The 27,701-nt window shown below is 39.4% G+C and overlaps 2 protein-coding genes across 3 annotated transcripts; one reads left to right on the top strand and one right to left on the bottom strand.

Moving 5' to 3' along the window:
• Positions 1–806: 806 nt before the first annotated feature.
• On the bottom strand, positions 807–7,563 carry trappc3 (trafficking protein particle complex subunit 3). The gene is made up of 5 exons (XM_053334193.1): positions 7,313–7,563; positions 6,179–6,276; positions 4,169–4,268; positions 2,367–2,549; positions 807–2,174 (listed from the first exon to the last, which is right to left on the bottom strand). The coding sequence occupies exons 1-5, from the start codon at positions 7,352–7,354 to the stop codon at positions 2,055–2,057; spliced, it is 543 nt and encodes a 180-aa protein (XP_053190168.1). The 5' UTR covers positions 7,355–7,563; the 3' UTR covers positions 807–2,054.
• Positions 7,564–8,159: 596 nt separating this feature from the next.
• smap2 (small ArfGAP2) lies at positions 8,160–22,356 on the top strand. Of its 2 annotated transcripts, none has more exons than XM_053334441.1 (9): positions 8,160–8,580; positions 18,267–18,400; positions 19,422–19,586; positions 19,685–19,744; positions 19,958–20,015; positions 20,155–20,312; positions 20,480–20,660; positions 20,750–21,189; positions 21,298–22,356. In XM_053334441.1, exons 1-9 carry the CDS (start codon positions 8,475–8,477, stop codon positions 21,421–21,423), a joined length of 1,428 nt encoding a protein of 475 aa, XP_053190416.1. In that variant the 5' UTR covers positions 8,160–8,474; the 3' UTR covers positions 21,424–22,356. The 2 variants fall into 2 exon arrangements, with proteins under 2 accessions (XP_053190416.1, XP_053190415.1); XM_053334440.1 differs by having other exon boundaries at positions 20,747–21,189.
• The last annotated feature ends 5,345 nt before the right edge of the window (positions 22,357–27,701 follow it).

Genomic DNA, 27,701 nt, shown 5'->3' with positions numbered 1-27,701 from the left:
CACAGCACCCTCTGGTGGCTGTTCAGAGAATTTAACTCTGTGCATGTGCCTGAACACCAAAGCTGTAAAACCAGAGATGGGTTCATGTAATAGCAGCTATAAAATAGGATGTGTAGAGCCTCAAGGTTTCCAGCAGCTAATAGCTGACAGATTTTTCTAAAAGGAAATCCCTATCTGACAATCTCATCCTCTAAGTGCTTTCAGCAGACATGAGTTTGGTACTAATATTATTGTTCTGTTGCACAATAAAACAGAAAAGGCAAATAATAAGAAAAACATGGCTAATGTTCTTGTAGTATCCAGAACAGATTTATGCCTTTAAACTGAGACCAGGGATGATTTGTGTATGTGCGCGAGTGAGTGAGTGAATGGCTGTCTGTGTTTTCAGTTATTGACGAGGTGTGCGGCAGGTCTAAATGACAAGTTCTGTTCGTTACTTCTGGGTTGATGGAAAGCCATTCACAGGTGTGACCACCAGAACCCTGTTTGGGTGAGATTTTTAGAGACAGGCCCTTCCTTCTTCTGCACACACAAACACACACAGATTACTTCCATGTACTCTGAACAAACATAAGAGAAGCATTAGGTCTGTTATTGTTTGCTTTAGCAGAGGTTGCGTTGCTCCTAAAGAATAACACCCCCACAGTACACTTAGGGAGAACTGAAAAGGTGGTACAGAGGGCACAGAGTGTGTGTGTGTAGGATATGTGTGACTAGTTTAAACAGTTTCAGGTCCACCAACACACGTTACAAAGTGTCACATCTCGACATTCTCACAAACGCACAATATAACCACCATGTGAAATATGTCACATTTATTTGACATCTGCATTAATTTAACATGCCAGACAATTGGCAGCAATATAGAATGTGACTTCATTTAAAAAAAAAGAGAGAAAAAACAAAAAGAAAACATAAAAACAAACATAAAAACATTTTGATGTACAGTAAGGTATTCCATCCTTGCACCAACAGTTGGTACATGTCAAAATGAAAACACACAATTTTGTCAAGATACAAGACAAACTTTACTATGAATTAAAGAAAAAAGGATGACTTTCCATGTGGGTGGGTGACAGATCAACAGTAATGGATATTAGTTCCCCCTCTATAGTGACACCTGTCATTTAAACACATACTGATTTCATGGAAATTTTCTGTGTAATTTGCAGGTATATATATAGGTAAGACACAGTTTGCAGTCTGTAGATGTTACTTTGCAAAAATGTGGATAAATTAGGCTATTTACAATAGTTAAACAGCAGAAAATACTTTTCAGTGTGGAGTTTCCTGCTAATTTCCAGGACATTTTTAACCATGTAACTGCTGTGTGACTGTTCATACTTAAGACATTTCTTTGACAGAGCTATGTGAGTAATTTAGGAAATGTCATCATAGACTTTTAAGAAAGACTACTACTATGTTGATGTGTTTATTTATTTTTGCAAATTAACACCTTTTTGGGGTCTCTTTCATAATTTGTACCAAACTGTGCCCTTTTCTGTATAATGTCTTCACAATCTACCATTAAATTCTGCCAGATTACACAGAACACCCCAAGGAAATAAGTATAAAATTAAAGAGCCTGCAAAATGAAGAAACTTTCCCCCTTAAACTGGACCACAGATCAGTGCTGAGATTTTTTTTTAAATCCACAAATTACTCAAGGTAGCAAAGCCATGTTATTGTGTTGTGTTTCAATAGTGTTCAGTGTTCCTTTTCACCTGGATCACAATAGTCTTCCTCACATCAACTCCTCACAAGAGATAGAAAAGATAACAGAAGATGAAGATAGTAGGAATTGAGGAAGTGTCTCAATTTCCGCCATGATTCTTGAGTGAGTAATCAATACTCTGCTGTTTATATCAAATATTCCAACTCTCAAACATACAGGGTTGCAAAGAAAAAAAAAAATATGTTGAGCTATTGAGACGTAACACGATCAATGTTTCGAGTTCAGTTCCTTCATCTTTTCAGTCTGTGTGTGAAGTGTTTTTCCGTGCATAACTTAATCCTCCTGAAATTAGACAAAGAACTTGATGAAAGTGTTTCCATCACTCGTCTCCTGCTGGGATGTTTTCTTCAATCCTCTTGATGAACTTCATGCGGATTTCTGTCACGTTGTCCCCTCTCAGAGTGTCTTGGAGAAATCTCACATCCACCGCCATCTGGACCTAAATCCAGTTCATAATCAGTTACATTCCCTCTGCTCTAGCAGTTTTTCTCTTGGTGAAATTGTTATTTATTAACACAAATTTGCACAAGAAATCTAAAAAATTATGGGGGGTTTTGTCCACCTTAAAACAGATGTGTATGAATGTCTCCTTAAATACATTTAAACTGCACACTTGGTGCTTTGACCTTACCATCTCCAGGGCTCCTCTGAGGACCCCACACAGTAGGTTGGAGTAGATCAGTGTGCTGTGGTTATCAGGCAGCTCCACAAAGTCAACCAGTGGGTTATTCTCTAGGATGAGGGAGAATTCGTCTCCCGCTGGGCTCCAGTTGGTCACGCTGGGGGTGACTCCCAGGTACATCTTAAACGCAACCTACCAGCCACCACAACATCGTGAGGAATGGAAAGAGGAAAAAACTGAGCAGGGGTTCCTCAAGAGAGACGTCTACTGTTTTATGACACATTAATTTAGCTGAAGTGCAACAGCTCTCAAAAACATGCAAAATACTTTTACACTGTTGAGCGTAAATGAACCGTCAATGACAATAAAAAAGCAACAACTCTGTTAATCAATTCATCATATAAGTCATTTTTCAAGTTCCAGCTTCTCAGTTGTGAGGAAATTGGGACTGTCACCATTCTGACATTTTTAAGTCTGAAATATTATTGCTAAAAGTAAAGTAATCGTAAACCGTACCCCGTTCCTCTGTTACTAATTAGTTGAGCTCCAACACAAATGTAGTTGCACCCAAAAAATGTCCAGTGTTATCTCGAGCTCGGAAGACACAGAGGGGAACAGACAGCCCGGTCCAAATTTTCAACATTTTTCTTACTTGAGATTCTCTCCAACATCCCCTGAGCCTGAAGATTTATGCCAAACTGGCTGACTTATGTAGTACTGATGCACCAACCAACCCAGTGACTATCGCTCAACACTTCCTGCAGCTGCTTCACAGTAAAAGCCACAATCAGATCTATTACTTGTGAAGCAGCTGCAGGAATATGTTGTATTACTGGCATGCTTACATTAGTGTCTGCACACATCTGCTTTCTACTTCTCCTGTTCTTCTGCAGCGCTTTTTGTCCCTGTGATGTGTCAGAGGAGTGACCGCACACTCACGCAATAATCTGATTAAGATCGAGCAAGCAAAATGACAGTTGCGCCGGTCCAGCTGATAAAAGTATGAAGCAGCACAGGGCGGATTCTTGCTCAAATGTGTTGCACTCTAGAGTACAACATTAAAGTCACAATAATGAGTATTACTGTAGTTAATAGTCTCACCTTCCGTTGAAACTATTCCTGATCTGTAATTGTAGATTTGTTCTTTAACACACAGCAGACTTCCTCCAAACATATTTAACTGAGTGACTGAGATTGTTTCAGAGTTTAGTTAGAGGCCACATGATATCCTAAAGAGAGGATATCACTGCTCCTTCCAAACTGCCATACCATATCGGTCCTTCTTTTTACAGACATGACCCCCTCTCCTCATGACAAAGAGCCAGTTCCCCGAGCTAGTGTGGGGTCACATCTGTGGATTGAATCCCCTAGCAACACCTTGAAAACAGCTGGACTGCTGCACACACAGTCTTAGAGCAGCCGCCTTCATTGTCTGCCTGAGTCAGTTTCTCTTTTAGCCAATAAGACATGGAAGTTTTAGAAGTCTGACTACCAGCCAGCTACATCTTAATGCTTCATTAATGTGTAGCATGTTTTTTGGGGGGCTTAAAAACATGTACGTGAATCCTCACCAAACAAAGAAGAATGTGATTGCAGACTTAAGTTTAATACTGCCTTCTAGGACTTTAAACCGGAGTCTACTCAGGTCACAAGTGTTTTCCCTTCCTCCTTCCTCCATTATTCTCTGCTTTCTCTTATCATTTATTGGGATGTTTCAGCCACATTATAATTCGTTCTGCCTCCTTCTCCTTCCTTCCATTTTGGGAGAAGTCCACCGTCACGCTCTGATTGGGCTGGAACCCTCCAATTACCTTAGCAATGACATCGGCTGTTTCTCGGAAATCCTGACACCTGCCGATGCTGGAGCGTGCCAGGAAGTCTTCTATCAGACGCACCCCGATGTTATAACCCCTAAGAAAGAGAGAGAAAATAACAGAGATAATGTCATTCTCTTTTTCTTAACAGTCGAGGAAAAGCACAGAAGGAAAAATTATAGGGTAAACTACGCACTGTAAAGAGATAGAAGACAGTTACAACTGGTCCAAGACATTCTTGGTTCCTAAACTTGGCAAATGACGATAATTCTGATTACAAGGTCATGTTAAATTATCCTGACTACAGAGTCTGAAGCCAACTGATGCATCCCGATCCTAACATGGTCTGTCTCTGTCCAGCTGGTTGGCAGCTGGCAGAGTGGGCAGCGCAGACTCACTGCCTTCTAAGGCCAGGTAAGATAAGCTTCATCTGACAGCTTCACTTCACTTGGAGAGAGCTTCATCGTTGCTGCACAACCAGTAAAAAGCAAAGTACATCCATGCCAAAGTCCTGTCAGTATGACAGGATATTTTGAATATTTGTGTTAAAACCAAACTGTTTTTCTTATTTTGAGGTAGTGGTCTTGCAGAATTGTTTTTTTTTCTCAACAAAAAAAACCCACACATATCAGTTTTCCGTTCTTTAAATACTCCATAAGGTCTGAGGAATTACGAGAGCAGAGGGGAACCCCTGACACCGAAGTATGACAAATAAAACCTGATTATGTCATCTCTCTGCTCCAGCTTATCTCCAGGAGTAATATTAATAGAGGGAAGAAGAATGTGTCAGTATAGTATGAGGGTGTGAGTGGGAAGAAAAATTAACTATTTTCTCTAACGGCCAAATGGCTGAATGTTCAAATGTTACCAGCCACTTAACAGATTATTATTGTTTTTTTGGCTCGTGAGTGAAGCAGACACTACATATTTTAACCAGCTTTTGGCTGATGGCTGGTGCTAATTTTGTGCTCTGGCTGTGAGTTAATGGTAGAAATCCAAGAGGCCACCAATATTACCTCTATTCACTTGATTATTTAGTCCAGAACCAATGACTCAATATGTGCATTTAAGAGGAGAATATACAGTTACTATATTGCACAGAGAACTGCATCTGGTGACAATAAGTGTACATTTTGTACACAGCATTGTATATACTGTACTTGTGATGACATACACAAATGACTATCACTGTAAAAGCCTATAGCTACATTTGCAAGAAATTATTCTTGATGTTTCAAATTAAAAACCTTGAATGAAAATGATACATAAAAGGAAACAGTGATGAAAATAAATGATGTAAAGGATGTAATGTAGCCATGTTGTAAACTCCCATTTGTAAATGTGACATCAGCTACTCTGAGCACATTTGCTCCGTCCTCTTTGCTGTTTTTTACACAATTTTAACAGGCTCCATTAAAAGGAAGTTAGAGCATCTTTGGCCTCTATACTGTGATGTATTGTGTGGTACAGTTATAAGAGGGATTTAAATTAAATCCTTCATATTTGATTGAACAGCTAAAAAAAGTGAGCACTGTGAAATGTGAGAGTTCAGCGTGATATGGAGCTGTAGAGAAAAAATGGAGCTACAGGGAACTGTTGGCTCCACACACACCCAAACCTGATGTTGGATCAGGAGGAGGACAAGGGAGAGATGAATGAATCAGACCTCAGCCACATTGGTTTGGAAGTTTTTTTTCCCTAGGGATATCCAAGTACACATCTCTTCCTATCTCTCTCGTCATTGCTCTGTAAGCTGCTATGACACACAAACAGTGAAGTGTGACTTTATACGACCAGTGCTGCTTACCCAAAGTCAAATTTGATTGAATTAACTTTTGTAAAAGCCCATGAGTTGAGGATGAGTCATCACACATTTGTAATTATTTTACAGGAAGAGAAAAGACAGAGATTCTGATGTAAAAATACGCAATACATTTTTCATTTCATGGGGCCTTTAACTACAGTTGACTGTGAACATAACAAATAAACATTGATGGGGGTACTCACATCTTGTCCAACTGTTTATTGACTTCCTCGTCGTTCTCATAGTCTTTGCAGAGCTGGGTGACCAGAGCGCCATAAGTCAGCGTGAACAGCTCAGAGTTCTACGAAGGAGAAAACAAATTAATTGTATCACATCAATCTAGAAAATAAAGTTTGAATGAGTCCAGAAAAATGGAACAAAAAGTGTTGATGATCAAGGTAGATAAAAAAAAAAAAACAATATACTTAATTTCTTCTTCATTACAAAACCCTAAGCCATCCTCAAAGGCATGCCAATAATGATCAAACACAAAGGTAACATCTTTACATCAAGTCCATCCTGTTTAAAGTAGTTTACACACTTTATCGCTGACAGTGAAGTATTTCTTGACACCCAACAAATAATCAAGTCCTTCAATGTGGACAATGACATGCAAACATACAACACTGTGTCACACTCTGCATCAGGTAAGAACAGCTCCTAGTGCTGAAATACATTCTTAGTAATAAAGGTTTTCATATTTAATGTAACTAATAAAGTGTATGCATAACTTAAAGGGGCATATATTAAGTGCTTAAACTAGGCGCTAAAAACCTAAACTAAATTTCCATTAAATTCAAACAACATTATAGATACAATATATTTTGTATGTCATATTATATTTATTTATTGTTTTTACTGTAATGGAGACTTCTAGCCAAAGTATTTCACACAATTGTACTTATATAACCAGTGACAGTAAACATCTCGAATATTGTAACTATAACCTTGTATATTTATAATTACTTTAGCGTTCACAATAACTTTTACTATTGTAACCATAAGCCTTAGTCCCCTCTACAGTTGTAAAATTGTAATGCCATCTCATTGCTGAATGCAGACACTCAGCAATGCTAGTTTGTGTGCTACATCGAGCTAATGCTACAGCTCATTCAGTCAAAGCCGCTAATGTTCAACAATTAATGACTCCAATTTGTTCACAAGCTTTACGCCTATCTTCTTACATTTGTCAAACAAGTTGAACTATTAGATTGACGGAGCTGAACATCACTAGATGAGGAAACATGTAGGCTAACAGTTAGTTAGCCCTGACTGTTTTGCTGCAGTTAGCATTTGGCTAGCTCGGTCTGACTGACAATCATGCGGGAGTCGCCTACCATCTTCTTGCTGTCTGTTGTTCGGTTGGATTGCCTGGACATTGTGGACAGTGTGACGGGCTTTACACCAGGTGATGACTCGATATTAATCCTTTATTTATTTGATTGTGGCTAAGCAGTTATTTCCGTAATCACCAGTTTAGTCGCTCACTTCCGCTACGGTCAAGGTCGTAAGATTAAAGCAAGCACACTTCCTCTCTAACATCAAAATAAAAAATAATTATCGAGGAAAATTCAGTGAATTTTACAAAGAAGGGTGATGTGATCAAACAGTGCACCTGGAGAAAAATATGTATATCAAAACGTATTATTTTGTTCTGATACAATCTCACTGATTTATTTTTTTAACACAACATATACTTTATTTTGAAGGCCATATTATTGAATTTCCGGCGAAGTGCTGGCGAATGTCCGCTAACTTGATGCACTTTTTCAATCAGCTGTGTAACCCATGATCATTCTAACAAACCAAACAACCTCCCCTCGTCTGTTTCCTATCACCGTCTAGTGTCCTGGCGGGGAACACACAACCACAGTGAGGTAACTTCCTCTAATTGACCACAGGATGGCAGTATAGCTAATATATTGGCAGTAAAATAAAACCAACTGGGCTGACATGTCTGTATGAAGCAGGAAAATAAGGGCTACTTAATTTTTTTTCTTTTTTGCTATGATGAATAATCACACTTTGGTAACAGTGTCGTATTAACATCATTGTGTGTGTGTGTGTGTGTGTGTGTGTGTGTGTGTGTGTGTGAGAGAGAGAGAGAGAGAGAGAGAGAGAGGGGGGGGGGGGAGCGAGAGAGAGAGAGAGAGAGAGAGAGAGGGTGGGAGAGGACAGTCTGAGAGCTGGTGAGAAGACTCAGATGGTTACAGATGCGCTTTAAAGTCGATATTTCATTTCAGATTCAATCTTAGTATCACATGTTTTCCCAACACGTTGCGTCTTGATTAGGTTATTTGCACATCCTGCATGCTGGTTGGTTGAGAGACAATCATCCCATCGCCGTGAAACAAACTCGGTTCGCTCTACAACGAGGAAGAAGAGAGGAAGGGAGCACATCGTGTCTCCACGCAACGCTTTCATTTCTGTCAAATAAGAAGGCTATTTGACAATAGCCGGCACGGCCTGTTGGGGCTGTGGAGGAGGTGAACTAGTGCAATGATGACGGGCAAATCTGTGAAAGACGTTGACAGATACCAGACTGTCCTCAACTCTTTATTGGCACTGGAGGAGAATAAATTCTGCGCTGACTGCGAATCGAAAGGTAGGTGATTGTCCTGTGTCGGTGTCTGCTCGCGGAGGACAGCCTGCCAATGGTCAGAATGAGTCGACCTCTCTCTCTCTATCTCTCTTTCTCTCTCTCTCTCCCTCTCTCATTTACTACGCTAGAGAATGCGGCGTTGCATTCATCATCCCTCAACCAATTACATTGTACTATGGTGCAAGACACGGGGCCACATCCTCACAAGGCTCCAGCATGGCATGCAGCTACATCATGCCAAGTTGTCCAGGGGGGTCAGGACCACAAGTGATTAAGATTTTTATCTGTATGTCTGGACTTGGAAATGATGATTGAACAAACATGTTAGTTACAATGAATGCAACTACTAGGGCACTGCCAGACTCCTGACAACCTCCTGAAACCACAGCAGACATGAGACACCTGTACTGACTTTGAGTCACCCTGTACAGACTGTTCTTGTGGTGCAGAAGGGGACACAGGAGGGCTTATTTCTTAACAAAAAGCATATTATCACATTGTAATGGTGTTAAAGTGAGTCACTAAGAGCCTGTGGTCTCCAGTAACAGTTTGAGGTTGATCGAGGCTGTGGTGATGTCATACTGTACTGTCCTTCATGTTGTTTTAAGATCTTGGGATGTTTGTATATTATCCTTCAGCAATCTCTATAAAATATGATAAATTATTCATTTTTTCATAGCATTATATAGTCAAACTCTCAGTTTTTTATGTGTGTCCATTAGAACTGACCCCTCAGTTTGTTTGTAGTCTTGACAAGAGGCCTTGAACTCTGTCATCAGCTATTTGCTGAACCAGTTTTGCCATACCGGTGGGTAAACATTGCTGTTTTGCTCACAAATACACCAAGCCGGAGAATGAGTTTAACCCTAAAATGCTTTTTTTTAAATGCATGTGTGCCATTATATAGCAGGTCCGCATACAGATAAACACTTGCCAGTTTTCAATCCCTTGAGACAAATCTCAGAGGTCACTCAACAAGTCACAGTGTCTACTAACAATAATTGTCTTCATCAGAGACTTCAGAGCCCGGTTTCTTCTTACAAAATAATTTGCTTTCTTGCAGGTTATGTTTGATTTAATAGCAATTGATGTATTTTAAACATCATCTTGCCTATGTAACAGCCCATTTGCTACCAGTATCTTTAGTAGTACATCCAAGGAGAATGCAACTTTCCAGTGTCCTATGCTGATGTAACTAAAAGGCACTACAGATGTTGTGAGTGATGAGATTGGCCTCGTGACGCCATAAGTCATCCGAGAAATGATTCAACCGGGCAGCTGCTTGTCACTCAGTTTCCACTTCCACGTGACGAGCACTGCTCCTACCTCACTCATAAATTCTCAAGTGGAGTGAAGGCCCTGCATGCAAATCACTGCAGGCTGTCATGCAGGGGACGCCCTTAGGATTCCTTATGAAAACTTTATGAATGAGTAAGCAGCTTTTCATATTTAACAGGAAGTGTAGTATATCTGTGGTGGACACTGTGTTCAGGTTGAGATAGCCAGATACAGGGTAGACTGATACAGTGATGAAAAATATTGAGCATTGAAAGCATTGAAATCAATACGTTACGCTTTTCGCTGGATTTTATGTATGAGTGTGTCAAACATTTCTAATGTGTGGACGGTAAATAGGTAGACAGCAGACAGGCTTTTTACTTCCAGTATGTGACCTTATTCTCTATGCTCACACTCAGTTTATGCTTTAAGCTCATTTGGTTGAAGGCCGTCATGATCCAGGACTCTCTGTTCTTTTATTATACTGGTGCTGCATCTCTGTATCTCTTTTAGATTATTTACCTGCCAAAGAATGAATCTGGGTGCTGATGCTAGCATCAAACATATTTAATAAGAAACAGTGTGCAGATCATGTGGTTGCTGAAAAAGAAAACAACTGTCAGTGCAGCTGTTGGGTAAATGATTTGCCTTTGGACAGGCATCCTTTTGTGTAACACAACTGATACACACTCAAAGAATGTCTTGGTCTAAAATTAACTTCAACAAAACAAGTGTAGTTTTAGCTCATGAAAAGTCTTTAATGTCTAGTGAGCCAAAAATGAATTTCAATATTAGTTTAATTGAGCAATCAAGGCTAATAGGAGCATCACAGTCACAGTTGAATGCAAAAGTGAAAACCACCATAAATTATCTATTTCCTTCTTAATTTTCCTTTTTTTTAAAAAACTTCTCCATGAGAAGAAATATGAATTTACATTAATGTACAATATGTGCATGTATTTGATAGAAATCAACTTGAAAAGTTCATGATCACATAGATCACATATACATTTGTTGCTGCTTGTGAATGAATAAAATGCAAATAATATGTAATATGTGTGCTATTATTTTGTATCAATTTGACAGTTCATTGTAGATAGTGGTGGAAGATATAAGGAAAGATAGAGAGAGAAAAGATAAAGGACGATAAAGGGAGACAAGATTACATGTGATGACAAGGTACTGGTTGAATCTGAAGACATCACCAGAACACTCTGGATGCTTTGTTTTACAATACAAGGTTTTGTTCTTGTCTATATGATGTTTTGGACGGTCTTTTAATAACTTACAAAAGAGAGTCTTCAGGCAAACACACTTGTGACTCTTCAGAAGTTAATTTTAATAAACAGTGTGTAATCAGGCTCTTGCAGCTTATCTGAAAGAGTGACTATTAAATTGCAGTCAACAAACACAGAGATAAATAGTAAAGTAAAAAGTAAAGGCACAATTTGAGCATTCGTGGCATTTCTTGCCCAACTCAGTGACATTCAGTGAGTGAAAGAACATTGAAATAATTCAAGTCAGATTTCTGTTAAGAATGAGCTCTCTTTGACATACTTCTCATATCTCTTTTCTGTTTCTCGCACACTCACACACATCACATCGCAGTCATCCAGCATGCCTTTGCATTGCGTTTTTGATTGGCATGACTTGACTGTGCATCAAACTGGTCTCATCACACATACGCTAAGGATGGTGAACTTGTGTAGTTTATTGCTATGACTATAAGCTTTTTTCTGTCAACCTTGTGGAGCAGGATGTTGTGATGAAGAGGTGATACATCAGTGTGATTTCCCATCTTTTTAATATAACTGTGCTGTTGAACAGGCTGACACTATATTGTAATCTCAGCTGATTCTTAGAGGTATATCACTTCTCACCTTAGTAGCACATTTATCTTGGATCTGCTATTCTTTGTGCATTGGATAACAAGCAAACACACACACACTAAACCCCACACGTGCACACACACACACACACATGCACACCTTGAATGCATTAATCCCCACCCCTTCCCTTCTCTTAAAGTCAGGCTTTTGGCCATATGGCGGTTTGGAGTAATCTTGTTTGCTTTGACATAGATTACTGTGCATTTATCACCTTCCTCCCTCTGGGTGATTGAAGAGGAAGTGGCTAGTTGTAGAGTGTGCTCACAGCAGCATGTGAAAAGGCAATCTCTATATGTGCTTAATGTACAGATACCACAGCAATGTAACTGTATCTGCTTTTTGGCCCAACTTCCTGTCTTTCTTTTTTCTTTGCCTTGTTACCACATGATGTACTATATTATTTGTTGTGTTTTCATCACTTGCTCACAATGTGACGCTCAATGCTAGGAAATAATAAAGAAATGGCTGAGAGAGGGTGAGGCAGGTGCATAATGTAGTCAACACTTCCACCTCTGGCCTCGGTCTCAAGGGGCTGTGTGTGTATATGTGTGTGTGTGTGTGTGTGTGTGTGTGTGTGTGTATTTGCGCTTGCATAAAAGCCTACGTCCTTTATTGTCTCTATTGTACTTGTGTTTTGTACACACCAGGCCCCGGTTGCTGTGGCGATATCACCTGGCGATGCCATGCCTTATCACTCCAACACCACCAAAATCACAACCCTGAACCCCCCTCTACACACACACACACACACACACACACACTCTTTAATCTCATCCAATCAGAAGCCAGCAGGCAATTTCATTGAAACAAGGTGGTGATTGGCTGTTTTTGTCCCAAGCTACACAGTGCTCAGGAGAAGGTAGCACAATGGTAATGTTTAAGTGTTTACACTTCTCTAATATGCTGGCATGGCTGTGTTAATCTGGACCCCTTTTAAAACCCCTGTTCCTTTTACTCTCTGTTCAGTGTTTGCAACATGGAAGTAGTAAATAATACTGTGATTGATTCCCATACAAAGTTAGAATTAATCAGATTACCACAAACCCAGATCTTTGGGGGCCAGTCCATGGCCTGCAGGCAGGTGGGTCTATATGGCCTAATTGGTAATCCAGCCTTGTACAACTATGAGGAATAGAAAAATGATAGTTAAACACACAAGACATTGTAATAGTTTGCCAAAGCTTGGATGTCAGTTATCTATTATGCCGAACCAAGAAATTGCCTAACCATTGTACAGGAAGTTGACAAAATACCAGGAACATCTTGCAATAAATAGCAACAGCATGGGCGACGGCCTCAAAAATGACCATGTAGTCAAAACAACTCGCTTTCAAAACGTTTGTGGTTATTTCAGTAAGTGTTCTGCTATACATTACATCAGCAGTAGCTTTCAAATGAAAAATGGAAGTGTTTTTCTTGTAAGAAGGAATGGCATTGATTTATCTCTCTTGTTTATGGATTATAGGGAATGATCGTTATAATAAAACATTTGTATAACTCTTGCTGAGAAAAAAACTGTGTGCTCTAACACCCATGCCAACACACAACTCCAGCATTACAGAAATAATACTCTAATAACTGCAGAAGGTACAAACAATAAGAACAGTAATAGGATCAAATGAAGCACAAAAGCAAATTTGAGAAGAACCAGAATTTGAAGCTTAAAATGATTATGAGTGTCTTACTCATCCTTTGATGTATAACCCATTCAACGTCAGTGACTCACCTTCAGGATCATAGTCATGCTTTTCATATTGTGACACAGATGGTGGGGGTGTATTAGTAAATTATCTATTGGGGTCCATCTGCTTAGCTTAGACTGGGACTGGGTCACTTGGTGGCTCCAGGGTTTCTGGATGGGTTTAAGTGCTGAGGGGCTGGGTAATGGAAGCGGAGAATGAGTGTGTGTGTATGTGATTGTGTGTTTGTGTGGTGGTATAGGAGGGCGTAGGATCCGATGATGACTGAGCCTCTGTGGTATTAACTGGGTGCATGCAGAGAGCACCATTTATCCTTGTGGGATATAGGCTAATGAGCCATATGCCCCCACTTGTGCACGTGTGTGTGCGCGTGTGTGCATGAGCAAATGTATTTGTGTGTGACATGCACATATGTGTGTCACAACAGGTGTGTATCAGAAAATCACCCCTAGGAAGGAAGAAGATGGCAACATATTTATCATCATCATCGTTATATCAGGTGGTTATAGTTATCCAAAGTCAGTGAATTACCTGCAGTACCCCCCCCCCCCCCCCCCCCAATTTGGAGAAGCAGGCAGGAGAACTAGCAGCACTTTCTGACCCAGACTGCTAACTGCTAACCTGTATCCATAATACAGTGCACGACATGTGTAGGAATACGTAAGTTCAACAGTTGAGAAAATGTAGTGTCAAAGTAAAAGGTGGTCTGACAGTAAGGTATTCCAAAGTAGTATAGGATACACTAAAACTGTGGGCCTTCTTTTAGGTTTTGCTGCTGGCTCCATCCACAGCAGCACAGTGCTTAGCTTTCGTGCAGATAGACTTGCATGCTTCTCCAAATTAGGGGCTGCCAACCCAAATCAACTGCAGGTAATAAACACACTGTGAACTACCTCATATATGTCCCCACTTCAAAAAAATCCAAATGATCCCTTTAAAGACATGCTTTCTCCAGCCAGACTACTGCCTAACAAACATCTTACTGTAAATAACAAACTACTAGATCTACTGTAAGAAAATACTGTTGTGTATTTCTCTATTTCCATATTTAAGATGAGTAAATATACTCAAAAGTTTGATCAATCATACGATTCCCTTCCAGGCAGCCATTGATTTCCATATGTTATAAAATAATCTTCCGGAAGGCTCATGAAACTTGCTTCAATTGTGTAATTAAGTTAGATTTTATCATTCACATTCAGGTATTACAATGTAGACTTCTCAAATTAATTTACACAATAATCATTTTACTACACTATGATAATGTAACATTGGTTAAAATCTGTCTCAGAGGGTTTCACCTCAACACATTGAGTCTTAATTCCATTTCATACTCCACAAAAAGTAATGGAAATCAACAAATGCCCAGAGGGTAGAAAAAATATCTAAAAAGCAGTTTAGCATACATTTGAAAATGGTCATCAAAAATATAAAGTTTTAATGGTATCTATCTATCTATCCATCTATCTATCTATCTATCTATCTATCTATCTATCTATCTATCTATCTATCTATCTATAGTTAGAAGTGTACTAGAGATAAATATATCAAACAAAAGAGATCAAACATAGCCAGTAAAGGTCCTTACAAGTGTTATAATACAAATTAATATGTGTGTGTGAATGAGTGACAGAGAGGTTAATTATAGATCTGTTTTTGTGCTCACTACCCGTCATACCCCCTGTACATCCCAGCAGGTCATCAAACAGCTAAAGTCCACCATTTGATGACTATAAAAATCCCATCTTGTTTGTCTCTGTTTTTGGCTCTGGCCCCGGCTCTGCCTTCTCCTCCCCTGATGTGCTTCAAGCTGCATGTTTGACAACCACAACCACAGTCATTTTTTTGCCAGGATGATTCATCAATCGCCTATTCAAACCCTCTGCTTTTGGGTAGTTTGCCCTCTAAAAACTAAGGACAGATTTATCAGTCAAACTTGGAATATGTGATTATACCTCATAAAAGATGTTGGTATTTGTTCTGTGATTACCAAAAACAAAAGAGGAAGCTTACTCAACACTCTTACTGAACACTGTGATGCAAACCCTGTTATATGGAGAATCTGATTTGTAAAGATTGTTTTGTTCAATTTTTCTTTCCCTTTTTAGGCATCTATTCCTCCTACTCTCCTCCTACTATATCTGTTCAGAGTACCTGGAGGTATGTTTTGTTCCTGGACAAAGATACTTTATATAGCACAGCATTGATTGCAACTAAGAGGATGATGTGGTGCAGCACGCAGGTGTGATGCACTTCACATGTCTGCCATGTAAAAGCATCACAAGCAGGGCTAACCTTACACTCTGTCCACCTGTCTCCTCTTTGGCTCACTTGGTTGACATGCTACTTAACACACTTGAGCATCAGGAATCCAACACCTGTAATGCCCTGCTACAAGTAGATTAGACCTATTAGACCTAGCGCTAAAGTAAAAGTCAGGGGATCTCCAAATTCAGTACATACTCTGGTAACCAGGAATGTCTGTTGATGCCTATCCATAAAGTAAATGTTGAGATATTTCCCTGGATAAGTCAAAATCTTTGCCCTGCTGGTAACATTAGAGGAAAAGTCAGAGGATCACCAAGGTCATAAGGCCCCATCCTTTGGAAGCTATCAATGGCGATACCAAATTTCATGGCAATTCAACAAATAGTTGATGAGATATTTTAGTCAGGAACAAGGGATGGACATACAAAGACTGACATTTCAATCTTGGAACCCATCAGCCATCATCTGATGACAATTTAGCTTCTGGGCGTAACAGCCACTGTTTCAGGGCTTCTACTCTAGCCAGCGGATATCCGGGTAAAGAAAAAACGATATCTGGGCTGAGACTTTATCTTCCTTGCACATTCATTATTTGCGTTCCGAGACAATATCTTCGACTGGATTGTTTCAAAAGGGGCCAGTTTATTCTCGGGTAACAATTTAAAGTATGTTTTGTAGGCATTTTGGGTATGATATTTTGGCCAGTTCGTTCCGCCTCTTTCACTCCCCACATGAACTATTTACCTGCTTTTAACCAAAGCATGTTCCTGTAGAAATTGCTGGAATGGAAATAGAAAACGAGAAAGTGTCCAATCAAAAATCTCGTCCTTTGCCTATAGATTCTGCATTCATATGCAGATATCTGTATATAGGGATTATCACTAGTATGACTAAAAGAGAGAAAAAATCTGTACAACAGAAACGCAAATAAACACAACAGTGGCTGCAGTTGGGCAAAAGCCCAGAAAGTAAGGATGGAGAATGTAATAGAAAGGGAGAATTAGAACTGTGTGAGAGAGATATGGATGGACGAGGGAGAAGAGGAGGAGAGCGGTGGTGGTGAATGAGAGAGATAAGAATTGGTGGCCAGAACACAGAGGGAGTATTAGAAATAGGATGAGGAGGACAAACTAATTCCTGTGTTCAGGGAGTTCCACACAATTGACAGTCTCCTTCTTTCTCTGTGTCAGTGCCAGTGTTTACAGCGGTTAAGCAGGCTTTGCAGAGTAATTCTACTATTATTAGCCTGCTTGACAACTAATGCTGCAGCCAGACGGTCAGGATGATGGACATACGCTGTCTGGTGACCCTATGTACTTCCTTTCCCAATTCAAAAACTGTACAAACCAGACCCAGATAAAGTAACAGACCTAGTCTTATGACTGATTCCCAATGATGCAGACAGCTTCTTTTAGGTCAGTGCAGGATGCACAAGGGACTATTATTTGACTCTGAACCCAAACACAGTGTTTCCGTGGCTGCAGCAAAGAGGAAGGTTTTGCATGTATTCTCGTCTGAAAAGTCAACTTCCTCTTTCATTTGCATAGAATGGCCTTTCATAAACACTGCACTGTGACTTAGGCGTACAGGAGAGGTCCAATGTGAAATCCAAATCGAAAGCTGCTCTTCCATCTAGTGGTGTGAAGGCCACAGTGCAACAACTTCTCACAAGGTTGCAAGCAAGGACTCATAATGGAGATGAGTGGAGAGGTGGAGACAGAGGCAGAGTGGTTCAGCCAAATGGAGTGAGCGAGGGAAGTGGGGGCAGGAAGAGGGGAGGAGGAGGGGCAAGAAGAGAGAGAGAGATGTAGGGAGAGAGTGGCGCCAAGCACCAGTATTCTCTTTGAAGCTGACTGTATTCTCTGAAGAGGACGGTTGCATAATTTGAGTAGAAAAAATAGCCTGACTGTTGTTTTTATTCCCCCTCTCACAGACTTTCCTATTCAGGGAAAGATCCTGACAGCTCTGTAGATAGAAGGAAGCTATATGAATGCATACATACTATATCAAGCTTAAACGTACTCAGCATTGGGGTGAATATGGGACACTCAAATGCATCCATTAGGAAACATATGGCAATAAGATGGACAAAATGGCCCACTCAGAAAATCATCCACCCACACACACAGGCTCATGACCAAATGAGTAATCATCCCTTCAGGTATGCAGGCTCTGAGTATTTTGTTTGTGCGACTCTCCACTCTGCCTCTCTCCTCTTAGTCTTAGTTATATAGGCTAACCCTCCTATTGGATCCTATTATGTGTCAGGACACTGCATGACTTACACAGGATTAGATGTGTTCCCTGCTGAATTCAAGCTTATAATTGAGGTCTCAAGCTTGTCTTTCTATAATTGGACTAAAATTAATCAGATTTTTTCTCATCATTCTTCAGCGTCATCACCCAATCTTCTCTTCCACTTACTCCACCTCTCTATTATACCTCTATATTCACTCTCAGTCTTCTTTCTTAGTTTTAAGTTTCATCACAGCCCAGTTATATTATTGGCTTAAACGCTGCATCAGCTCTCTTTCTTCTGTCTCTGTTCTGTCAGGTCCAAGATGGGCATCCTGGAATTTGGGCATCTTTATCTGTATCAGATGTGCTGGTATTCATCGTAACCTTGGGGTCCACATCTCCAAGGTTAAGTCTGTCAACTTGGACCAGTGGACACAGGAACAAGTCCAGGTCAGAGGTTGCACTACAGACACAAACATCCAGTTGGTCAGGAGCTTCACTTGCTTGGTGTTGATGTGTGATAAGATGATAAGATGACTGGGTTTAAATATAATATACCTGAACCCCAAACATAACAACAAAAATCCCCAATTCTACAATGACACATGTTGGTTCCCAGCCTTTTTCCTTAAGAAACACCTATTTGACCAATGGTGTACAATTAATTGAAAAAGTGAATTCAGTACTTGCAGGAGGTTTGTGTGAAACCAGTATTTTTGGATAACATTTTGAATGGATTATTTCCTGTGAATAATGAAATGCATTACATAAGAATTTTCCTGGTGATTTTAGGAACTTGTTTTACACTTCTGTGTGTATATTATTATTCTTTTCATTTTTAACTATAACATGTATTTCATATATGTTGTTTTGATACATTCTACTGGAAAGATGTCTATGTATGAATGCATTAACTTTTTTTAACTTGTACAAAATTAAGAAATTGATTTTTTTTTAAATCTCATATGTACAAATAGAGCTTATGACTGCAAACCTTTTTGTTTGCAGACTGCATGACTTATTTCACATAAAACTGTACATTGATACCAATATGATGTCTATTTTCACTGCACTGTTTTTTCAGCAATTTTTTGACAGTATTGTAACACTAAAGCAAAAATGAACCACTATAACTGCTGTGATTGTATGTGTAGGCGATCTGGAAGGATTGGAAAGGAGATACATGATGCAATGTTAATATTTAAATATACATATTCAGTACAGGAAGTGGACATTTTCCCAGAATTACAATCCGTATGCAATTCATCTTTTCTGAGAGTCAGCATTATGCTTCCCAGTGTGATGAAATTACAAATCAGCATTTTCTTTTTCTCTTTTCTGTGCAGTCACAGTGAGAATTCATATTGGTTATTACCAGGATTCCACATTAGTTTGTATTAATAGCAAAGCAATGGGATATTGTATCTTTTCTGTACTAAACTGGCTAACACTGAAAATGGCATGTGTCCAGTGTGTCCAGGAGATGGGAAATGCCAAGGCCAAACGTCTCTATGAAGCATTCCTACCTGAGTGCTTCCAACGGCCCGAGACGGACCAGTCGGCAGAGATGTTCATCAGGGACAAGTATGATAAGAAGAAGTACATGGATAAGGTCATTGACATCCAAATGCTGAGGGTCAGTCTGCAGAACAACAGATAAAAAGGATTCAGTCACAGTGTTGGCTAGAAATAACTGGGAGAGACAGTAAATAACTATTTGTTTTCTGTGTGTAGAAAGAAAAGAGCTGTGACAACATACCCAAGGAACCAGTTGTGTTTGAGAAAATGAAACTGGTAAGTACATCATAATGTAGCTTGTTCTTACTGCTTGTATCATATTAATGGAGAAGTACTGACTTCATCCTGTCCTTAAATTATTGCAGAGCAACCTTTTCTTACTAGCGTGGGAAGGTGATTTTTTCACCACTGGGGCAGCCTGGAGGAAAAGTATGTTGGATTTGTCAGGGCAAATGTATGTCATTAACGGTATCATTTTTGTTTTGACAGAAAAAAGATGTCAGCCCAAAGACAGATTCTCAGTCTGTTACGGACCTGCTTGGATTAGGTATTCTATGACACACACACACACACACAACCACACACATAGTGTATAATGTTAGGTTTGATAAGACTTTATATTGCAGAAACAGGTACAGAAAAGTTGTAGTACTCAAAATAATAACAACCGCGCTTCCATCTACTAGATGTCCCTGCTCCAAGTCCTGCAGCGTCTAATGGTGGAGGATGTGTTCCAGACAGTAATAAGAGCCCAGTGGTGTCTAATCCAGCTCTGGCACACTCTGCCTTGGATCTCTTCAGCTCTTTGCCAGCCCCCTCCTCTGCTTCCTCCACAAAAACCACAGTATGAGATAACACACTTCACAAACTGCACACTGTCTGCTCTCCACAGAATTCCTGTGTCCTTTATTTAATCTATCTCTATAGTTGTGTTTTCATTTGCCCTTTTTGTCAACCTTGCATCCTGCCATTTCTTGTCTTGTTTCTCTCTGTGCTGCCCTGCCTCTCCAGCCTGCTTCCAGCTCCTTGTCTCAGAGCAGAGTGACTGCCTCAGTACCTGAAAACCTCAGTCTGTTCCTGGATCCTGCAGCCAAAGCAGGGGAAAGAACTGTCAAGAAACTCTCCAAGGACTCTATTCTGTCCCTGTACGCCTCCACCCCCTCAGTGCATGCCAGCAGTATGGCCACTCATGGTGAGAACTGATACTGCTTTGTCCTCTCTGTAATTCATTATCAGTTGAGATTAACATTATTAATTGGTCTCTGTGATTATTGTCAGCAGGCTTGTACATGAACCAAATGGGATACCCAACGCACCCTTATGGTTCATACCACTCCTTAGCTCAAGCAGGGGGAATGGGAGGCACCATGATGGCATCACAGATGGTCATGATGGGACAGCAACAGAGCAGTATGATTGGAGTTCAACAAAACAGCATGATGGGACAGCAAAATGGCTTAATGGGTACCCAGGGTGTCATGGCTCAGCCTAGCGGAGTTGTGGCACCACCTTACATGACCCAAGGCATGATGGGACAGCAGCAGAGCGGAATGATGGTGCCACAACAGAACGGCATCATGGGACAGCAGCAGAGTGGGCTGATGGTGCAGCAGCAGCAGAGCGGGATGATGGGACATCAGCAGGTTGGAGGTTTGGCCGTGTTACCTCAGCAGCCAGTGTATGGAGTTCAAGCCCAGCAGCTACAGTGGAACATTACCCAGGTGTGTGTGCATGTCACCCACATAGATTTCTCAATTTTTGGACAATTTTGTGAAAGTGGTAAAAGTGTAGTTAACAAAAGAGCTTTGTTTGTGTTTTGGGCCCTTCAGGTGACTCAGCACATGGCTGGCATGAATCTCTACAACACCAAGGGCATGACGGGATACAGTAGTCAACAGATGGGAGGGTCATCAACTCCAGGCTCAGGTCACATGACAGCACATGTCTGGAAATGATCTAATCTAACCTGAAGGTGGTAACTCCAGTAACCCACAAAACCGAGGGGAAACAGATCTGTGGACTATACTCTCCATAAGACGTTTTCTAATGCAAGGGAGGAGGAGGAGGAGGAGACAAGAAAAAGGTTTAAGAAACCACTACTACCTCTCTTTCTCTCTCCTCACCCATGCTTCCTCTTCCCGTCTCATCCATGGCCATATTTTGCAGATTTCCATGCTTGCCTTCAGAACATTTTCGTATGACGACATAGACAACAGGGTTTAGAGGCCACTGGTTAGGACTACATATTTGTCGTTGTACCTAGCCTTTATGTGAGTGTGTGTGTCCGCACACATCTGCTGTATGTTAGTGTTCACTAACTAGTTTTTTGACAATTTTTACTCTTTTGCTTACTCACTTATCAAAGTCAGAAGACACATGGATGCATTTTCTGTCTCATTGTGTCATTTGAAGGCAGTTTGAAGGTATTGAGGTAAGCCTAGCTTAGCTCACTTGGTTGATCTGCTGGAGCTCTGATAATTAGAACAAGACAAATTTCTCTTTAAAGAAGTAACTTTGTTGCAAGGCTAAATAATTCTCCAATTCGCAATTATTATTATCTAAAATTACTTTTCCAAGATGCTACAACATAGCCACATTTCTAACATTAGTACTTTGAATGTAACTCCATTATTCAGTCACCTAGTGCATGTTATTAACATGTAAAAATGCTGCTGGTTAACTCTATTAAATAGCATTTTTATTTTGCTGCAAAGGTTTGCGTAGGGAAAACTTTGTGACCGAATCATGGAGTAATGTACAGAGTGGTGAGTCATACACAGGGGCTAGCTGCAATTATATTTGTAAAAGAGTAACTACTCTTTTTTTCAGTCAGCTTTCATGCATATAGGGGTTAAAAGTTTGATAACCTAAAAAATAGATATGGTTTAAGGTGGGCTAACATGAGAGGAACACCTGCTAATTAGTGTAGAGTATTCAGGAATCAAGTGAAAATGGGCTAGGTGAGGCTAGGCTAATCATCTAACCATAAAGCTACATGTAGGGCAGAAATGAATCTGTCTGCATCTCTGCAAGTAGGAGAAATGAGTAAAATCTCATAAAAACCAAGATACTTAAGCTTTCCTACCTGTCCAACATTTTTTAATAAAACTCCTTTATGTGTTGATAAGTTCCTAGATCCACACTGTTAGAGGCAAGTTAGAGCAGCTACAGAAATCTACCTAAACTGTCCTTAATTATGATGTCTTCTACTCGATTTACAGAGGGCTTCTTTTAGAATCAATATCTAATCTAGACTTTAAGTGTCAAAAGTCCTACACTGGATTTTAGGAGACCAAAGATCAACACTAGCTTTATTATGGTTGTACAGTACTCAAATATGCTTTGTTACTTCTGTATAGCCACATAACTAGTGATTAGTAGAAGAATCAATCCTTTAACAGTATGTTTGGTCACACCTGCTCTCACAGGATGAATGTTTGAGTCTATCAGTTCACTGTGCTATTACTTCAGCAAGGGTGGGACACTTAAAAAACAAATCACTTGCATGCAATGCCATCATTTAAATGTTGAGTTGATGCTCACACACCTCAAGCTCAGAATCTACCTTGTACAATAAAGGCCTCAAATAAAGTTGAATGTCTGTAAATAAGACAGAAATAGAGAGAGAGGTGGCAACAGAGACAAAAAAACCTTTAAAGGTACCAAATGGTCATGTTTCAGATGCTTTCACTGAATTGCATGAAGAAAATGTTTATCTAGCTCTGATTGTATGTGCTGTATGTTAATTAAGATATCTGAATGTGTCTCTGGAATGTGTATCTTTGAATGTTTCTCTCTATGTGTCGATCAGTCTCTGATCAAGACCAACACATGACGACAAAAAATCTCGATGAATGTGTGTCCTGAATGTGTTCACAATTGTACTCAACTTGCCTTGAGTATACGCACCTGAGGTGTGTTTGTTTTTTGATATCTTTTGATTCTCGTCAAGCAATGTACACGTATACACAAGTTCTGTAGTCGACAGGTTTGTTGGCGAGTTGTTAAATGCATCTACGTTTTACAGTCATTGTCTTACCGTCGAGTTAGGAGCAAACTGTAACACATTTACAGGTCATGCGGAGGCGTTTACAATTCGGCCAAATCACATTGTGAAGCAAAAGTGATTGCACGTCCACAATCTGTCACCTCTGAATATTTAGTTAACTCTTCTACATGTCTCCCACACAAGCCCACACAAGCCATCTCTCTGTCCTGGTTTCTGTAAAAGCATTTTTAAATATGTTCATTCTTATAAATGCATGAAGCCATTAGTGTAAATAATCTCAGTTTTTCCTTTTTTTTCTGAAGAAGCACTTTGGTGTTAAGTTGCCACTCTGAATATTGGGAGGTAAAAATGTAAGTGGTGCAGATAAGAAAAAGTGAACACACACTGGCATAACAAGAGAAGGTTAATAGCTGCCAATAAACAAGCAGCATTATAGTACCTGCTCACCTCATTATCCATTCCTGCCTAGTGTTCCTTTCAAATTCAACTCACATGGTGGCAGTTCAAGCAACAGCTGGACAGCAGCAAGTCACCTTCCCTGCCGAGACCAATATTACCGTTAGAGAATGTGTAATCTCTGCACTATAACAGCAGATCTGCAGTTATAGTGAAACGAGAAGTATCTGGAAAAGACACGGAAATCCATCTCTGTGTGGGCGACAAGGCTCCACCTGAGCTTTTTCATTTGTTGTTATTTTTAACTTTAGGTTGCCTGCAATCGGTTCCTTTTTTTGTCTGGTATATTTTCTGTGAAATAAAAGCAAATAAAGGAATGTATCTTTTTATGTACTTGTCAATCAAGATATTGTGTACATTATTCTTTATCAGAATATCACTGTATATTATGTTTCTTAAATAAAGGTTGTTGAATTGTACTTTATATTAGTTCTGCATTTTTCATATGCGTTGCCCTTTTGATTTCATGTCTACTCAAGTTCGTCGATTCAATTTGACAATATGTATGTAACATATGATACTTGTGTCTGTGAAAATATACAAAATAAATATGGTTTTGATTAAATTCTATACCTTGTGTTGATTTTTAAATGTTTAGGTCTCAGTTAAGTCCCAGATTTGGTTTTATGGCCCACAACTTTACAGTTTTAATTCACTTTCACTGCCCCCAGTAAAATAGCTCTAAAAAAAATAGAGAATAAACACAGTTAGCTACTAGCTGGTGAGCATAGTAGAGCATGTCCGAGACAATTACACTCTAAATTAATGCTAATGTTGCTCTTTATATGCTGTATGTATGTAAAAAAGCAAGTGTTTGCTATTGTCATATCCATTTATAGTCATAACATGTCTGAACTGTGTTTACAGCCTGTTTCCGAGTGACCAAAAAAATCACTTATTACAGTTTAAAAGGTAGACTGATGAGAGATTTACAATCATTTTTCATAGAACAGAAGAGGTTAAAATACACACCTGAGAAATGTTTGTGATTCAAATAAACTTTATTGACTTTGCGTCCAGATGTCAAAGGGCATGCAAATACAGGCTTCTGAATCCAAATGTTCTTTTTATGTTGTTTTTTTTCCTCCATTTTTTTCTATTTTCTTACAAAACTACGTGCACCTTAAGTAATCAATTTTGCAGCGTACAAACCACAAAAATACCAGTTTTACATTATCAAATACTGCACATAGAAAACATTTACAAAGCACAGGTATAAAATTACAGCTCCCATTTTCTTCTTTGCCCTAAACTGCATCCTTTCATCAGACGTTCTGCTATGCTTTGCCCTTTAAAACATACTGTGTGAACACTCCTTGGTGGGAAGGTTAAGGCCAGTGAGAGAAGACAACCGCTTATCTACCAACACCAGCAGTCTCACTGTGCTGAAGGTTTGGTTTATTTCTACAGTATATGTGCTTGGAAATTTCATTTATGGTCCTTTTTAAATATAATCAAAACTATCAAAGGGTAAACTTTGTTTTGAGGTTCCACATTAACCGATTAGTAGTCATACTCAGGGAGTTTGCTGGGCTTGATAAGATGACGGTTGTCTTGAGGGGGGCTACAGTGGCCTCGATATAGTCTGACAGACAATTAAAAGGACAGGGTGGCTATTCAGGAAACTTGTGCTATGACATTTATAGATGTTGATGAAGACAAACTGACATATTCAGCAGCAAAAACTCACAATTTGCCCATCAGCTCAGTAGTTAAAAAAAAACACTACAAGAATATGTCTGTTTTGTTCTAGTTGACAGCTGCTACATTGGCAAACAGACATGTGGAATACATGCTTCTTTAGAAAATGAAAGTATGACACAAACTCAAAGATAAAAAGTTGTCGCTCATGGGGGCTATCATAAAATAGCAGTTATTCATAATGCACTGCATGCTGTGTTAAGTCTAAATTGCTTTTAAATGTCTCAAAATGGGGTTTGACTTTATGTCTTATTTGTCACAATTGTCAACTGAAACAGATAGAGCCTGAGGTTGCAACACTTCAACTATCAAGAGTGAGAAACAGGCCAAGAGTAACGGCCCCAGCAACAGTAAGAAGAAGCTACAGCCAATGGTTATTGCCAGAAGAAGTAATTCAGAAAATGGAAGGCTAAGTCCATGCTACTTTAAGATACAAAATGTTTTTGACAATTCTTTTGCATCTCAGTGATTTCCTATTGATGTGTTACTGGGTCAAATTGACGTCATCATCATCGTCGCTTGTCATTATCATAATTATTATCATTATAGTCATACCATCAAAAAGGTTAAATACAAGAAAATCATCGGAGTAACCATGCGGCAAACATGTTCAAATACGAAGTAGAAAACTCATAACAATCCCATCAGCTTAATAGATAAATTGTAAAGTTAAATTGGTGCAGGGGTGGGGGGGTAGCAATACTTTCTGCTCGAAAACCCATTGTTGGCAATTTAAATAAATAAATAAATAAAAATGCATACCGCCCGACAGAATTCATGGGTGTTTCAACCACGGAGCTGTTCTATAACATGGATACACAAAGAATAAGACATACAGTATACAGTACAGTTAAAGAAGGGGCTGCCTGAACCAATGCAGGCGAGGTCCCTGGAAAAGTCTTCAAAGAGACAGTTTAGCAAACAAGATGACAAAAAAATTACACTCAGTTCAGGTGTAAGGATTAAGAAATACATTCATAAAACTATACATATACAACTTTAGTACAATATTTCAAGCAAAATACATTTGTCAAAACTTTCAGTTGTGTGCTACAATAGTGAAGCAATGTCTCCGACACAAAATAAGGCCATTGTAAACTGAACAAGCCCTCATTTTCGCAAAAAATCTAAAGGCAGGTTGTGCCCACGCCGCCTCTCTAACCTACTCCTCCTCCTCTTCTGAATACTTCCTTTCTCCTTACAAAAATAATACATTTCTAACATAGCACTCAAGAAACAATTCAGGTTGATTGAGGTTACGTTATAAAATTTTTGCACACAATAAAATTGGGTTACAGAATACTCAAAGGGAAGCCAGTAAGCATATGAGTTTATACTTGAAGCATCCAAAGCCTTTACATTCAAACCTCAGCTGAGTGCAGAGCTTCTGTCGAATCAATAACATGGAATATCTCCCTCTCTGAAACACCAAGCTCTGCATGCTCCATGCCGTTTCCAAATATTACAATAAACTCTTCATCAACAATCTGGTTCAACCTGCTTTCATGCAGCTACCTTCACATTCAAAAAAAGTCCAAGCATAAAAACTCTTTGACAACAAGCTGCAACTCTGCCCCACCACAGTAAACCCAGCTGCTAGTGAGGCCTTCACCTTCTTTTTCAGCTTTATGATCATTTCTTCAACTCGCTAAAAAACAATAGTCTGTGTCCAAGTAATTTAAATGACCATGTGTTGAGACAATGCATGAAAATTATGTGCATTTTTTTTCCTAATCTATGGTAAATGCCATGATAAGAGAAAAAGGTGTTAATGTTATATCATATCTGAAAACCCTGATTCTTTATTTCTCTTCACTCTGGTCCACAATGTAGGTGTTTTTTTCAAATAAATATCTAAAAAAATTTAAAAATTTAAATCTCTCTCACTCACATTTTACTGCCCTGCCACTCATGTGTCAAGCAGCACAATAAATGCACATACCCACAATACATTTTGAAGAAAGGCAACATTTCAACTTTCCTTTTGGTTGCAGTAATCTAAGGGTTTGGACAAGTTTGGCAAATGCTCTCTGCCCTGTTATAAACATTTCTTCTGAAATAATTAGA

Source organism: Scomber japonicus, chromosome 15 (assembly GCF_027409825.1).
Source record: "Scomber japonicus isolate fScoJap1 chromosome 15, fScoJap1.pri, whole genome shotgun sequence".
Classification (NCBI taxonomy): domain Eukaryota; kingdom Metazoa; phylum Chordata; class Actinopteri; order Scombriformes; family Scombridae; genus Scomber; species Scomber japonicus.
The sequence above is the reverse complement of the archived record's forward strand: the minus strand, read 5'-3'. Positions and strand labels throughout refer to the sequence as shown.